Source organism: Eucyclogobius newberryi, unplaced genomic scaffold (genome assembly GCF_026437365.1).
Source record: "Eucyclogobius newberryi isolate DKJ021-1_F unplaced genomic scaffold, fEucNew1.0.hap1 SCAF_9, whole genome shotgun sequence".
Taxonomy (NCBI): domain Eukaryota; kingdom Metazoa; phylum Chordata; class Actinopteri; order Gobiiformes; family Gobiidae; genus Eucyclogobius; species Eucyclogobius newberryi.
The window spans coordinates 22,552,321-22,569,531 of NW_027316532.1; the positions used below are offsets into that span (position 1 = coordinate 22,552,321).

At 41.9% G+C, this 17,211-nt stretch overlaps 1 protein-coding gene across 5 annotated transcripts in view; it reads left to right on the forward strand.

The window, feature by feature from the left end:
• pde4ba (phosphodiesterase 4B, cAMP-specific a) overlaps nt 1–13,084 on the forward strand; it is a 266,818-nt gene extending 253,734 nt beyond the window's left edge. For 4 of the 5 annotated variants that reach the window (XM_072439007.1, XM_072439008.1, XM_072439009.1 and 1 more), the window contains 8 exons: nt 2,353–2,446; nt 7,098–7,381; nt 8,243–8,407; nt 8,799–8,898; nt 8,979–9,133; nt 9,215–9,337; nt 9,655–9,837; nt 9,961–13,084. In XM_072439007.1, the coding sequence (XP_072295108.1) occupies nt 2,353–2,446; nt 7,098–7,381; nt 8,243–8,407; nt 8,799–8,898; nt 8,979–9,133; nt 9,215–9,337; nt 9,655–9,837; nt 9,961–10,371 (1,515 nt within the window). In that variant the 3' untranslated portion in view covers nt 10,372–13,084. Of the gene's footprint in view, nt 1–1,423; nt 1,590–2,352; nt 2,447–7,097; nt 7,382–8,242; nt 8,408–8,798; nt 8,899–8,978; nt 9,134–9,214; nt 9,338–9,654; nt 9,838–9,960 lie in introns of those variants that run through there. The other variant, XM_072439012.1, reaches the window with a different exon arrangement.
• The last annotated feature ends 4,127 nt before the right edge of the window (nt 13,085–17,211 follow it).

A 17,211-nucleotide genomic window follows, 5' to 3' on the forward strand; every position in this document is an offset into this window, starting at 1 on the left:
AAGGTTTAAAGGCTTGTCGAGGAATTTTAAACATTTCTTTTCTGCCTCTCCACAATATTGTAATAATATTTGTACCGTGGCATAAATATAGCGGTGATATTGTACCGTCCAGTTTTGCATATTGCTGTCCACAATGCCACAACGCCACGTGCATGATAAAGGCCTCGGTTGACATCTCTGCTGGATATTATACATACAATCCAGCTTAATTGTTTTTTACAGAGCCATGGATGGTAGCCTTAAAAGAATCATAACCTTTTGTCGACTTCACAAGCTTCCGCAATTCAACGTGACTCAAACTGTGTAGAACGTAGACAAATATGTTATGAAACACTAGGATCAGAACATGACGAAATTATGTTGCAATAAGCGACAAAAACGATTCATAAAGTGCACAAAAATGATATCAAGGTTAACGACATTGTCAAAAGCTAATGCTAAATTCAAGCAAGAAGGATTCCCTGACACACAAGTTTAGAACATATCATTAAGTCCATTGATTTTCACCCGGTTTGCCTCGAGGTATTGCTCAAAAACATGGATTTAGATGAATAATTGACCTTTTTGGACTGTCTTGAACATACTTCTGTGCCATAAAAAGAACACAGAACATCACCTTTACGGAATTTAAAGAACTAAACCGCGGCAAGGACATTTCTCACCATTTTACATGCCACATTGTGCTTTCTCAAAGGTCAGATTTGGGAATATCTTAGTAGATGAAGTGCGCCGTGACCCAAACGAGTAATACAACCCACGAGTTGTATTACTCTGATTTAGTCAATTATTCTGCTACAGTGTATTATGCGTTTTAGTTCATAATGTGGAAAATCATGCTCAACCCGATAAACAGACTGTGAAAGTGAAAGTGAACAGATTAGAATCGGACGCCATGAGAACACCAGCGACCCAAACAGTTCGTTTCCGCGGCGGAGACCCTCAAACGTGGCTGCGAAAAGTAGAAACGCGTCGAATTGTTGCGAGCGAGACGACTGGTGCAGCAGTGGAGCTGGAGGAACCCCCCCTGCAGATAAACATCACTCCCTCCCTCCTCCTCCTCTTCTTCCACTTCTCCCTCCATCCATCCCTCTTTCCTCCTCCTCCTCCTCCTCTTCTCTGCTGCTTCTCTCTCTGCCGTTCTCTATTTTCCACCAGTGCGCTCCGAGTCAACCACGGCTCCGGTCCAAGCTGCACTCGCTCCAGCTCCGTCCACCGAGCCTGAAAAAGCCTCTGTCGTCGCCGCTCGTCGCTGATCGGACGTTTTTTTCCCCTCCCGCCTCGTGTTTGGATTCCCGCTTTGGGCTTTGCAGGGACAGCCATGGAGCTTCCGAGACATTCCTGCTTATTCCCGAGCGCGGAGATGCAGCCGATGGCACGCCGCCGCTCGTTTCACCGCTGAAGAGATAGAGAGAGGAGAGGGTTTCACGGGGAAGAGAGAGGATTTTTGGTTTTTCGCCTTTAAATAAAAGAAATCGTCACCTTTTCGATTCCGTTGGATTACAGTTCTGGCTTTGGTTCGGAAGGAAAGAACGGGGTCCAAAATGCCTGAAGCAAATTACCTGCTGTCTGTGTCGTGGGGTTACATCAAGGTATCTACGTCAGCTTTCGGGATGCCACTCTTTGTCTGTCCCATCTCCATCCTCTAGCTTCCATGACCCAATCATTCACCGCTCTTAGTCGGGCGTTCATGTTGACCGAATTGACCAGCGAATGTGCACGCACGACGACACGGCCCGGACGGCGTATTGTCATTGGGGCTCCTCCATCTTGAGCCCCGCGCTGCAGATTTGCGATGGTGTGAATGTGTGTGCACGCGCGTGGATGGCTGTCATAAACCCCCCCTGGCCGCGGCGCCCCCGGTGTCTTCACTGTCAAACGCATCCAAATGTGTTTTCAATCACCTCCAAACCCAGTTACAGACGTCACCCGGGATTTCGCAATGTTGAAAAATGTTGAAATGTTGATGGGTGACACGTTCCCAGCCCGAGAACAGATTTCCAGCTCGAGAACATCGGGGGGAATTTTCCCGTGACGCAACCAAACGAGCCCTTAATATGTTGTGCTGGTCGCGATATGGCTGTGAAATGGTCGCGCGGTGGCTAAAGTGATAGTCTGTACAATGTTAACACAAATAATTACGCCCTCTAATGGGTTTAATGGAGCGTGGGGAGAGAGTGGCATGCCCCCCCCCCCCCCCCCCCCCTTCTGAGCGTGCTGTAATTATGAACATATCCTTGCATCTAATGAGAACGCTGGACATTCGTGCGTTTTCCATGACATTTCTCCCCAGTCTGGCTGTGTTCTACTGGATCTATCTGACCATGCCTCCATCCTGTTTTATCTGTCTTGCAGTTCAAGAGAATGTTGAACCGGGAGTTGACGCACCTCTCGGAGATGAGTCGGTCCGGAAACCAGGTCTCCGAATTCATCTCCAACACCTTCCTAGGTAAACGACCGAGTCAATACACAAGCAGACACGCAACTCATGCCATTCACACTCAAGCTCACGGTGGAACGTTCGAAAAGCTGTATATTTTTATTGCGATTTCTTCCAAGACGTGTCAAAATCTGCTTGAAATCCAAAGTTTCACGAGTAAATTCCAAATATTTGTTGACCTAATGTCGGGGTTCCATTTTTTCGCAATGCTGCGCGAGTTGCTCTGGCTGGTGTGGGGGCGTTCCATAAAATACTGCGCCATCGAGCTTTGTCTAGAAGCCCGTGGCGTGTGGTTGGGAATGAACGGTCAAGAGCAGCTTCAAAATTCAAATCATTGTGAAATAAAGACGAAATATTGTGATATATGTGACTCTTTTGAGGAATTTGACTGGCAGGCGAGTTAGTTCTCCCGGAATGGAAGACAAAATGTTGTTAGTGTTGCGCAATTTCGTCGAAGAGCCTCTTTTTTCTTAATTGTATTGCGTAGGACATTGCAATAAATGTTCCTCTAGCCACAATCCGTTTTCCAGAGAAGGTTAACGGCCTCAAAGATTCCAGCTAATGACCGCAAAGGCCTGTGGAAGCCGAAGCAACAGAGCTTTAGAGTCTATTTATAGGACCCGAGGATCGATGGGCCACCCTGCTCCTCCGCTGCTGAGCTGTCGGTGGTTCCTTCGTCCCCTGGATCATGGCGGATTCAGAGGGAGGGGGGTGAGTTCTAGGCGATGGGAGGGTGAGACACAGAGGGGGGAGGCACAGAGGAACCCCCGTTTTGGAGCCGAGCGAGTGACTCATCCCCGATTTCGAGCGGATTTGGATCGGGATGCCGCGCGGTTGGCCGTCCCCCTGCTCGCTGTGAGGTGAACCCCGGAGAACCCTGAGACTGTGATAGACATGGCAGAGATAAGCGGTCGTTTTGTGGGATGACCGCTCGCTGCTGGTTCCACTGATAAAGCGAGGACACAGAGCTGGTGCTGGTGGAGTTGGAAGCGATTGAGAAACCAGGCTGCCAATTCTTAAATCCCCTTCACAGCCCCCTATGGGCCGGTGTTGGAAATGGCATGGGTGCTATAACATTTAAAACAATGCACACACACATACATACACACACACACACAGAGAGAGAGAGAGAACACACACACACACACACACATACATAGAGAACACACACACACACACCCACACACATAGAGAACACACACACACACAGAGAGAACACACACACACGCCCACACACACACACACAGAGAACACACACACACAGAGAACACACACACACATACACACAGAGAACACACACACACACACAGAGAGAACACACACACACACACACACAGAGAACACACACACACATACACACAGATAACACACACACACACACGCCCACACACACACACAGAGAGAACACACACACACACACACACAGAGAACACACACACACACACAGAGAACACACACACACACAGAGAACACACACACACACAGAGAACACACACACACACAGAGAGAACACACACACACACAGAACACACACACACACACAAAGAACACACACACACACAGAGAGAACACACACACACACAGAACACACACACACACACAAAGAACACACACACACACAGAGAACACACACACACACAGAGAGAACACACACACACACAGAACACACACACACATACAGAGAACACACACGCACACAGAGAACACACACACACACAGAGAACACACACACACACAGAGAGAACACACACACACACAGAACACACACACACACACAAAGAACACACACACACACACACAGAGAACACACACACACACAGAGAGAACACACACACACACAGAACACACACACACATACAGAGAACACACACGCACACAGAGAACACACACACACATACACACACTCCTGCCTCTCACAAGAGGCTCCAGGAGGAGGATGAAAGGATCGGGACTGAAATAAACAAACAGGCCGTGCACAGAGCGAGAGGGAAGAGGCACAACCTGAGATCGGTTTGTGAGGGAAATGGAAGCTAAACATTCAGGAGTGAATGAGACATAAGCCGTCATTAACTGGAGGGTTGCTAGTTTGAATCTTGCCTGATGCTGTGGTTGTGATTGGACAAAAACAAAAGAAAAAGGCCAGATTTACAGACGACTGGTTTGCTGCGACAACTTTGAATAATGATAATAAATGTGTAAGTTGTATTAGATGAGTGTATTATATTTTATTACTATGACTGAGGGTCCTTATGTGAGTGAAGGAAGCTTCTGTGGAGTTCCCTTTCACAAATAGAAGTAAATTAACTGCTTGCATATGTTTTGTAAGTAAATAAATACAAAGGACAAATACATGTCGTTACTGTTCGATGTACACAATTCTGCATTTGATTCATTTAGTCTGGACCGAAGGATTTGGCGGCTCAATGTTTTACAGCTTTTCTAAAAGACCCGAGGTTTAAATGTCAAATTCTCGACTTGTTTTAGGCCCAGTTTAAGACCTGTTGTAGATTTAGTCCTGGTCTACTCTTGTTTTAGTTCCGGGTTGAGTCCCAGTTCAATCTGAATGTTGATGTGTGATGGTAAAAGTGTGACCGCACCCTTACACGCAATTAAACTGGTATTTTTAGTCGCATTTTAAATTAACATTTTGCCAAGTGGACTTCATCACAATATTTAGCAAGACATTTATGCTACATTTCAGGCATTTTGATAGTTTGGTGAAATGTATATAGTCGTAATGTCAGTTGTTGCCTTCTAAGCTAAGTACATTTTAAAGGTGTATGACAAATTCACTTTATTAATATAATAGCACAGTTCATATGCAGAAACATTTCCAAAGTGCTGCACGCACAGAAACTAAAAGGTATAATACAAGTGCTCATCTTGATCGTACCTGTCCAAAACCAACAAAACCAGTCAAATCAAAATGCAGAAAATAGCAAAAAATAGTAAAATAAACGTAGAGATACAGACCAGAAACATAAATTTGTATTTTCTTCATTCTTATGCAGCTTATGAACCAACAAAACCAGCCAAAACCAACAAAACCAGTCAAATTAAGCTTGTGAACCAACAAAACCAGCCAAAACCAACAAAACCAGTCAAATCAAAAAGCATAAAAAAGCAAAAATTAGTAAAATAAATGTAGAGATACAGACCAGAAACATACATTTGTATTTCCTTCATTCTTTTGCAGCTTATGAGAGAAAGTAATTACCCAAGAGGCCGAGAGTCAATGAGAAAGACAGAAACATACTGCAGGAAAGAGAGAGAGAGGTGGCGGAGAAGGAGAGATAGAGTGAATGTGATTATTTGAATTACAGCTTGTAATTGAATCTCTCTCCAAGGTTAACAATGAATAACGATGATAGACGCTTTCACTCACCCAAAAAGCATTTAAGCCGGTTCATTTCGAAGCGGCACCAAAATCTGTGCGTGTTTTTGCTTCGCTATTGCCCAAACGCGCCTTGTATTTTGTCAGAAAAGCAGGTCATTTGAGCCGTTCAAAGCTGTCGGCACTATTTTGTCACCAGCTGAGCGTGAGAAAAGAATGGCTGGAAAGTGGAAAGAAGCGTGAATGAAAAGATGGAAAAAACAGGAAAAGTGAACCCTGCTCCGGCTCAGAGGAAGCCGCCTGCTGCGTGGAATTTTACAGTGCACCTGGGATCCGGGGTTTAACAGGCGGCGATTACACGAAACGCTCTGATGTAACACGTATCTAACCCTGAGGCCCAAGAAGTACTTTTGTTACTTAAGTGAATGAACAGAAACAGGTGCAAAGAAAACTACAAGTAAAAATATCACATTAAAAAGTCTAAGTAAAAAAAAAAAAAAAGAAGCAGTTTAAGAGTAAAAATGTATAGATTTTGAAGCATTAAGTGTAGTGATTTAGATTTTTTGGTCAACATTAGCAAGTCATTAAATAAAAAAAAATGTATAAATATATTTTTTTCTTGCTCAAAGCCACTACTTAAACTTAAACGCCTAAAAATATTAACATGCCATTTAAGCAGGTCTCAAGTCATTAAAAAAAAGTTGTTGTTTTTTCCACTTAGTTAAAAAATATATGAAGTAAAAGTAAAAAGCATCCACTTGAGTAAAATAAAAAATATCAAATTAAAAATGTATAGATTTTGAAGCATTAAGTGCAGTGATTTTTTTTTTTTTAAATGTGTATTTATATATTTTTTCTTGCTCAAAGCCAGTACTTAAACTTACCATATTTTCTGGACTATAAGTTGCACCGGGGTATAAGTTGCACCAGAGTAAAAAACAAGAAAAAAACATATATAAGTTGCACTGGAGTATGAAATGAAGTTGCAAGTGTGAAAATAACAAATAATATCACATATAAGTCGCACCCCGGACAAACTATGAAAAAAGGTGCGACTTATAGTCCGTAAAATACGGTAAACGCAAAAAATGATTAACATTTCAGCAGGTCTCAAACCATTTAAAAAAAAAAAAATAATGTATTTTTTTTCCATTTTGTTAAAAAATATACAGATACTTGCTCTCAACCATCAGACGTACAGTAGTGAAGTAAAAGTAAAAATCATCCTCTTTAAAATCGACTTAAGTAAAAGTAAACACCTGAAACATTTGTACTTTGTTACTTTCCGCCACTTATCCCAACGCTCTTCTCTCCCCCGCCGCGCAGACAAACAGAACGATATGGAAATCCCGTCGCCCACGTCCAAAACGCGGGAGAAGAAGAAGCAGCAGAAGCAGCAGCTGATGACCCAGATCAGCGGCGTCAAGAAGGTGTCGCACGGGCCGTCCCTGTCCAGCAGCAGCATCTCGCGCTTCGGGGTCAAGACGGACAAGGAGGAGCTGCTGTCCAAAGAGCTGGACGACCTCAACAAGTGGGGCCTGAACATCTTCACCGTGTCCGAGTACTCCAACAGCCGCCCGCTCACCTGCATCATGTACGCCATCTTCCAGGTGAGAGCCAAACCGCAATGTCTGTTTTTAGCCTTTGTCGTGAGAAAAGTTTTATGATTTCACCGTTATTTACATTGACAGTGAAATCCTTAGTTTACTCTCTGTCGCGTAATTTTTTTGTACTTATGGTTGTTGAAAAATCACTATTAACAATTACCGAATTACCATATTTTCCGGCGTATAAGTTGCACCTGAGTATAAGTCGCACCAGCCAAAAAAGAGAAAAAAATATATATAAGTTGAACTGGAGTATGAAATGTGAATGCAAGTGTGAAAATAACAAATAATATCACTTATAAGTCGCTCTGGAGTATAAGTATATAAGTATAAATATGAATATAAGTCGCAAAACTATGAAAAAAGCTGTGACTTATAGCCTGGAAAATACGGTAACTTGACGCCCCTATTTGATACTTTAAGTGGAAAATGGTTGAATTTGCTGATTTTATTGCTGTATTTATTGGGCAGAGTCTCGTAAAAAAAAAAAAAAAAAAAACGCTGCAAATTTAAAAAAAATGTAATCAATTATTATTTATTCCATCTTACAGACATTATTTTTGTCAATTAAACATCTTAAAGCCACTAGTATAACATGAAAAATATGTGGATCCAATCATAACCTACAGAAATTGATTTGGTGTAAAAAAACATTTGTGGATTTTCTGCTCAGACCAAATGATCAGATCTATGTATTATTGAGTCAATCTTTGAACTAGCTGTGTTATCTGTTCAATGCGGTTCTATATTCAAACATGACAGTTTCATCCAATTGCAGTGAAGCTCTTATACCCTCGTACACGCCCACTCGCACTGTACGACCTCCTAGTGACCGATCGTTCTAACCTCTGCTGTTGTCTCCAGGAGCGAGACTTGCTGAAGACGTTCAAGATCCCGACCGACACGTTTGTGGCCTACATGATGACTTTAGAAGATCACTACCACGCGGATGTGGCCTACCACAACAGCCTACACGCCGCCGACGTGGCCCAGTCCACGCACATCCTCCTCTCCACGCCCGCCCTAGACGTAAGCATCGCACTGTTAAACCTTAAATGTTTCCACTGTTTGGAAAGTGTTTTTGTCTCCTGCTTGCATCAACGCAATTAGGAAAAAACTTTGCACTTGTTAAATAATCCTCCGTGTGCCTCTTTGGATTGTAACTCCACTTCCATAGAATCATGATTCCCTTGCGTCTGGTTCTCCTCACATTGCGTCATGGTATGAGGAAATGTCTGGATGTTTAATTTATTAGATTTTCCTCTGGCTAATCGTTTTTTTTTTTTGTACCTTTTTATATTGCTGTTCCGTGGCCAATTCGACAGTCCTAAATTAGCAATGTACTCTACAGCTTACATAACGCTCCGACAGACCCACATGAGCCGGAGGAATAACTGTCCTCTCCTTGTTCTTGGCGCAGGCCGTCTTCACCGATCTGGAGATTTTGGCCGCCATCTTTGCTGCGGCGATCCACGACGTCGACCACCCGGGCGTGTCGAACCAGTTCCTGATCAATACCAGTGAGTCGAAGGCGTGGTCGCGCACACCCGGCTTCTGTTTCGAGCCCCGTTTAACACGTTATCCGTTGATTTGCGTTCAGATTCGGAGCTGGCGTTGATGTACAATGACGAATCGGTGCTAGAGAACCATCATTTGGCGGTGGGATTCAAGCTGCTACAAGAGGACAACTGCGATATCTTCCAAAATCTCACCAAAAAGCAAAGGCAGTCGCTACGAAAGATGGTCATTGACATGGTACGGTATTCAAATACATCACCGCCGTTTACCATTGTTATTCAGCTGTTTATTAAATGTTGATATCACCTCTTCCTTCAGGTTTTAGCCACTGACATGTCGAAACACATGAGTCTTTTGGCTGATTTGAAAACGATGGTTGAAACCAAGAAGGTGACCAGCTCGGGAGTGCTACTGCTGGACAACTACACCGACAGAATACAGGTAGGTTCAGTGTTCTAATGTGAGGGCGTAAAAGGATGTGTTTTCGAGGAGCAGTGTTGATGAGTCTGAGGGCAAAGGTCACTGGTCTCCTCCTCCTACATGAACGACCTCTGCTCTCCTGTCACTGCTCCTCGCACCACATCCATCACCTCCCACCTGTACGTGCTCCCGCTCACGGAGCTCCCAAATGGCCCTCGTGGATGTCCACTTGGTTAAGCCGTGTTTGAGAAGGACTTTAGTCGTCCAGTAACAAAATGGAAATGTATGTGATGTGTTCATTATATTGTCAAAATCTAATGACTTGTTTTTTTCCGTAGGTGCTGCGAAACATGGTGCACTGCGCAGATCTGAGCAACCCCACCAAGTCGTTGGAGCTGTACCGACAGTGGACGGATCGTATCATGGAGGAGTTCTTCCACCAGGGAGACCGTGAGCGAGAGCGGGGCATGGAGATCAGCCCCATGTGTGACAAGCACACGGCCTCAGTGGAAAAGAGCCAGGTACACACTACGCAGCAGCCCCTTTTAGCTCGCTCACAGAGATGGACGACAGGGCCAAATATACTCCACATATGCTACATGGCTAAAAACTGCTAACATTTCTGTGCCCTTGTTCTGTTCCAGGTGGGCTTCATCGACTACATCGTGCACCCCCTGTGGGAGACGTGGGCCGATCTGGTGCACCCGGACGCCCAGGACATCCTGGACACGCTGGAGGACAACAGGAACTGGTACCAAAGCATGATCCCCCAGAGCCCGTCCCCGCCCTTCTACGAGCAGGGCCCACACGGTCTGAGTGCCAGCCAGGGCGGGCAGAGCGGCGGGGAGAAGTTCCAGTTTGAGCTGACACTGGAGGAGGAGGACTTGGATGGGATGGATAAGGACGGAGAGGCAGAGGAGGACGAGGATGAGGAAGAGGACAGCCTGTCCCGCTCCCCTCCACTAGACTATCTGGACAGTCACGAGCAGGACGCCATGGCGCCCACCTCCGCAATAGAGATCGTGACCCATGAAGCATCTCCCACCGACACATAGGGCCCACTGCTCTTGGCTCTGATCTGAAAGTTTTTTGAAAAAGAGGGTGGATCCTCTTGCAGCTGAGCTTTTAACAAGCCCACAAAGGCAAGGCCTTAGTTTTAGCCACACGTGGTCGTCTTGCACTTGGGTGTTTGAAGCTGGATTGGAACGGACTGTTTTGGCGAGCAGGCTTCAGAGTTCTCAGGAAATACTTAGTGCAAACACTTGGTTTGGTGGACACGTGACTGATGGTGAACTTGAAGGATTTTGGCCAGTTTGGAACATGGTTAGTCGTCTATTCTGGACTGGCATTAATGGACAATGACACTACTGAGAGATGTTTTGTACCTTAAGACTTTTTTACAAACATGATATGATCTAGAAGTAGCATATAGTAAGATCTACTGATGGAGAAGTTTGTATTGCAAGAGAGTGTTTACTTTTTTCCTGTACCAATGTCAAAGGACTTTTGTGTGCCTTTTTTACTATTGTCTTTATAATATTTTTTTATTTATTGAACACTCTAGTTTGTCTGTGAGAGTTTTTCTTTTCTTATCCGAAAGAGCAAAACCTTTTTGTATGTTAAATACCAGTCTTCCATGTATTGGGCAATAGAGAAATCCAAACAAACGTCGACAAACAACATCGGGACAAATCCATCGAACAGAAAACCATTAGCGTGTCGTGTGCAGTTTTCAGTAGGAGCACAATGTTTCTGTGGTAGGCGTGGTCATTTTCATCTGCACCTCATGTTGTTGTTTTTGTTCTAAGGTCTGCAACCACTGGTGCTTCCAACCTCCTCACACCAAAACTCAATCTTGGATGCAAATTTGAGATTAAAGTAATAATCCATATCTTCAGCTCCATGTATCTGAACAGCTGCTGCATTGAACAAACCATAAAGTGAATGTGAACCTTGTGTTTTCTTTTGGTGTGAATTGGAGGAAACGCCACTTCAAACATTTATCTTAAGTCGTTTTTTTAAGCCAAAAATATTAGCATGAGAAGCTACAGAGAGAATCCAAGCTAAACCCAAGGTCAAATGCACAAGATCAAGTGTGTATTTGTGGCCCACGGGTATGCTGCACTTTGAATCATCCAGATAGGTGGAAGTAAAGCCCCTCTGTAATCAGCCCGGCCCCGTGATGAGAGTCAGTGTGACACTGGAGCCCTCATCAGGGCCCCACATACTCTCCACAGGCACGACCCCAAGACAATCAGGACGCCTATTTCCTCCACAACAGAAAAGTCCCTCAAGTGCTGCTTCTTGCTCATTGACGTCAGTAGAAGTCCCTCCCTCGAGCCAGGTTTCCAGGACAGCCGGGTTTTTTGGGAATAGGCACCAAAATATAGAGTAGGCGGAGTTCAGCCCACTTTGTCCTCGGTGAATAATGATGCACTAATTTAAAGCAGATTATTTTTTTCCAACAGCTTAAGGGCAAATGTTTGAAAGGGTTTGCAGACCTCACAGTTGGTCTTGTTGGTTTACTGGGAAACTCTAAGGTACTTCATAGTTCTGGTCAGCATGCTTCAGTCTCATAGATGCCGACTGTGTGTATTACGTCTGATGTCGCAGCCTTACCCATCACTCCACACCTTGTCTCTACTGTTTGTCGCTAGGAACTCAAGTTGGTCCTTTTTGCTGTTTATAACAGTGTGTATTTATTCTATTCTTTAAGCTTGTAAATAAGAAATACTGGTTCAGTGTAAGATCTATTTTAATTTATATGCACTTGCATTACCTGGAAGTGGTGGTGTCTATGTGTAGAAGACTCCAATTGAGAGTCTTTTTATATATGTATTATATATTGTTTTTATATCTATATAAATATATATATAATTCTAAGTATATATTCGCACAATGTTTGAGTGCCCGGCAGAGCAGCAGCTAAAACAATACCGTGCAGCTGTTTTATGAACACTCAGAAGCCCCAAAACCTTCATTCAATTTATAGTCATGTTTTATTTTTTACCACCGCCTCAAACATACATATTTAAACCAAAAACAAATATCTTTAAGACATTATTTATTGCTTTGGACATTTAGGGTATTGCTGAACTGAAGTCTAGCCGTGTACTTTGTCTGGGAATGGACCAACTGTGGTTTTGGAGCTTCAGAGTGTTCGTGTGGCAGCAGCACCATGGTAACCCAGAGGCTACATAGAGGACATGTTAAACTGCATAGACTTGGATATAGAAAACCTACGAGCTATTAAACGCCTATTGCTACAGTAGTTTCTTTGGTCTGGACTCTAGCTTCCTCATCCAATAGTTTGATTGCTGATTCGTGAGACAGTTGGACAGACACATCTTCACATAAGGCACTGGATGTACAAGTAGACCACACAGCGGCGTGTTGGTAGCATGCTACAATACGCCCGGCACTAAATCTTATGTATCTGATTGTGCTAACGTGTGAACTATCTCTGACCAAACTTGTTAGACGTTTTGAAATTCAAATTTGTCAGTATTAACATTGTTTATCTACGTTTAAGCTTTTTCAGTCCTAGTTGTGTCCAAATGGTTAGCCAGATTTAGCACTATCTGCATGAAAGATGTTTGTTTTTTTTTTTGTTTTTTTAAATTGTCAATAATATGTTCAAGTCCGCCAGTTGTTCCGGGTGGGTTATTAAATGTTTCACACAATGTATGGTATTAAATTGTATATTGTGTTCAAAAATAATTCTGATACTTTTTCTATGAAGTGATTAAAAACAAAGCATGAATCTAATTGTGTTTGTCTTTTTCTTTACTCCTGATATTTTAACAACCGGGTCACATGATTCGAGATAATTCAGACATGATGTGAGCAGACTGATAAATCAACCATATTATTGGTGTGTTAATTTGAGGGTTTTTCATGGTTTACCTTCAGTGATGAAAAGTAAGAAAAATGTGCATCTGTTAAGTACATTTTACAGTTTTGCTTACACAACTGTACTTTCTGCTCGACTACATTTTCAAGTTTCTGAAGGGTTTGAGATTGTCCAACGTGATAATCGCACTAGCTAAGGGTTTTGAGTTAAAGATCAGGGTCAGAGCAAAGTCAATACAATACTTTCATCACTTTTATGTGATAGCTTTGCTTGATTTTTTATTTTTGTTATGCAGCCATGTAGAAACAGACGGCCACATTGAGAGAACAACATGAGTCCAAGAACTGAGCCCTGTGGAACCCCAATCACCAATGAGCTGTTGAGACTTTTCCTTATAGACTTTGTAAATTATACCTAACCCAACATAAAACACATATTTATGATGTGTATGTACTGTAATGAACATAATTGTGATGTCAGAAAATGCTTTGTAGTGAGAATAAAACCTTTGGATTCCTAAACCATTTACAAATCACTAGCTTTTTTTTCCACATGATTCAGCAACATACGAAAGGACCTCAATAAAGATCAGTGAGTGCACTTCTATTCAATCAATCTCATAATACAGCTCCAACACTGCTTAGTTAAACGGCTGTTACCATGAGAACTGCACTCGTTTGACCGCTGCGACCCCGAGTGTTTGACGGTAGCCGTGGTAATATTGATTCATGTCCGCGTGAAGGTTCTGCTGTTTTTCTAACTATGACTTAGTTTGGTGGTACAGAACCTGCGGTAAACGTTTATCATAGTTTTACTTTCTTGAAGTTGCAGTTTGTGAAGAAAGTTTGGAAAATGCAACTTCAAGATTACAGAAAGAAGCGAAGAAGAGTTCTATAAAAGAATCTATGTCTACATTGTTTTGGAATCTATGTCATGTTTGCTGCTTATGTCCAACCAGGAAATACAATTATAAACTTTTAAACACTTTAGTCTAACCTGTCGTATGCGCTTCAATTATTGGGTTTAGCGCCGATGCTACGATGTCATCGAAGCGGCTGGATAATTATGCAGATCATTTCTTATCCATTCAACTAAACATGAAACATAGTTGGCTGATTGTCGACGTAATTAATACATTTACTGTGACTGAATCTGAAGAGGTGGATTTCCCAAATTGTCATCAGAACTTAAAGGGGATACAGCATGTTTTCTTTTTTTTAACATTGTACTTTAACGTTCCCCACCTGGAGTTGTGTTTCGCTTTGTTTCCTTAATTCTGTGTATAATATTGTCTTTCTTTCAAGGAATAATGCACTTTTCTGACCCAGTAAGAGCTTTTTGTTGAACCTCTCAGATATTGTTTGACGAGGTCTCTGATGTAGAAATTAAAGGGCTTCCAGTTTTTCTAATTATTACTTTGCTCGTGGGATGGGACTCGTGGTAAACCTGTACTATAGTTTCAGATCAGTCATGTTGCAGTTGGTCAAGAAAAATGGGAGGTTGAAAATGTACAGGAAGTAGAGCTGAGTCGTAAAACAGAATCCCTTTGTGATGTCATAAACACGCGACATTCAATAAACAATGCATTGACAATTCAAGCACAACCGACACATTTTTTTGACAGTTTAAACAATATTTTTTAAAAGATTAAGGTGTTATCGGGCATTATTATTTGTCAAATCATAAGTATTGTGTAATGTATATGGATTGTGGTTTACATTATGGTTGCTAGGTAACAGTTGTGGAATCAGCTCTACCTATGTCACATTGGCTGCTCATTGGCTCCAACCAGGAAGTAGAATTATGAACATCACCAAAATTGTCAAACCTGGAAAAATGATTAAATATAATTATGTTTGCTGCGTTTATGTGCAAACTAAACTGTCATATGCAGTTCCAAGATTTTTTTCAGCTTGTTTACATTTTTAGGGAAATCAAACTTGAACATCGTTTTCCAAAATAACAAAAATATGTGTATGTGTAATAAAGACACACACAAAACATATTTAACTTGAATATTGACAAATCCATGCAAAAAACAAAACAAGAGATTTGCTTTTTAATAATCAAATACAATTTTGAGGACATAAAATACAAAAAGAAATACAAAAAACTGGAGGAATTTGTTTAGATTTTTCATTGTTAGAAGTGATTTTGTAATGACAGGGGACGTTACATGGTTCCGTTTCATTATGTTAGCAGCCCAAATGTTTTAGATCAATATTGTGGTTTACAATGGACACGGGTTAAAAAATACATAAGAAATGTCTCTCTAAGGCCCCTACAGCATGGTTTATAATGTGCACTTTGGGATAAAAATGACCTTTCACTCTCCTGCACTGAGGCCATGCTGTTCTTTCTGAACACACATTGAAAGCTGGTCCACTTTGCAGGAACACGTGAGAGAACCAGAGCCGGAAGTGTTCAAGTAATGACACTGATCCTCTGGGGCCTGTGGAGTATAATAAAGTATTTTTACATTTCTGTACGGGAAAAGAGTCTCTGCGAAAACAAGTGGGTGTGATTGACCAAACATGGAAACAAAACAGCAAAATAAAAACAGGTCCATTGATTTCATGTTAAAAACTGTAGATTGATTCTTTGCTGCCGACCCACATCTTCATAGTGGCATTTTAACAAATCAAGCAGCAGATTTTCATTTTATGTGTTTTTTTATTTGTATTTGTTTGTATTTATTTGTATTTATTTGTATTTATTGTATTTTATTGTATTTTATTTATTTTATTCATTTTATTTATTTTATTTATTTTATTTATTTTATTTATTTTATTTATTTTATTTATTTTATTTATTTTATTTATTTTATTTATTTTATTTATTTATCTATTTTGTATTTATTGTCATTAATATTATTATTATTAGTAGAATTACTTTATATATAATATGCCTCTGTGTGAAAATGCTTTGAACAATCATAAGAATTACATACATTATTTTTGTATAAATATTATGGTGGACGTTTGCAGTAAGCAAATCACTGCATTCTAGCACTGAAATGTATCATTTTCCCCATAATATTGAAACAAAAATAAGGCCATACGTAAGTGGGTGAGGAGGGTTGGCGAGGTGAGTAACTGAAGTAATAAAGGATGAATCAAACTGTATAAATCTATCAAAATACAACTTTTATCAAGCTGGGAAAACCATTATAACAGCTGTCTTTTGTTGGCCGTTTATAATTTGCATCATGAAGATATTGGTCTGTGAGTGAATGACTACAGCACGCAATTAAACCACGTGCAAAGTGTCTGAAATCAAGATTCTGACGATCGACACGCCCCAAAATAACAATACCCCAAGAACCCCAGTGAAAGATAAAATAAAATGAGTTTGATATTGTTTGTTTTAATAGATTGGGCCTCATATCCCCTCTTTTCTTTACAGGCGGCCTCCAGTGGCCCGTTCCCAGCATCAACAGCGGATGCAGCTGCAGCGCTCCGAGCCTTTTATTGGGGCGTTATTAACTTTTATTTGTTTTATTAAACTAGTGGGATGTCTCACATTCTGGGTGCCAATGGAACGGATGCCTCATGGCGTTTCTCCGGAATGTTCTTCTTACACCAGCGACCACAACCGCTCCGTCAGGGTCCAGTAACGACCTGCGGAAACCCTGGAGACGTTTAGGTAGTGCTCTGCAGGCTATGGGCTTTTTACAGCCGCGGCAACAAAAACACGTTACCAGAATTCAGCGTGTAAAGTGTAAGAGTATTATCCGGGATCTAACTCACCTCCTCTCACCTCAGACTCTTAAAGGTCCCATAACATGCGACTTTTCAGAGCTTTTAACCTTCTTACATTGCTATTTCACCCTGGAGAGACCACGAGAATGGACTGTTTAGCAAGCTTTATTCGTGAGTTATTTGGCGCTCAGACCCCGGTGGAAGACGTTGCAATCATGGGCACTCCATGATCTATTTGTATTAGATGTCTCCCCCCGGACCCTGTAGACTGGTGGTGGTAGATGTGAAGAGAAGGTCGAGGATGAGGGGAATTTAGAGGAGGAGCAGGGGAGGTGGTGGGT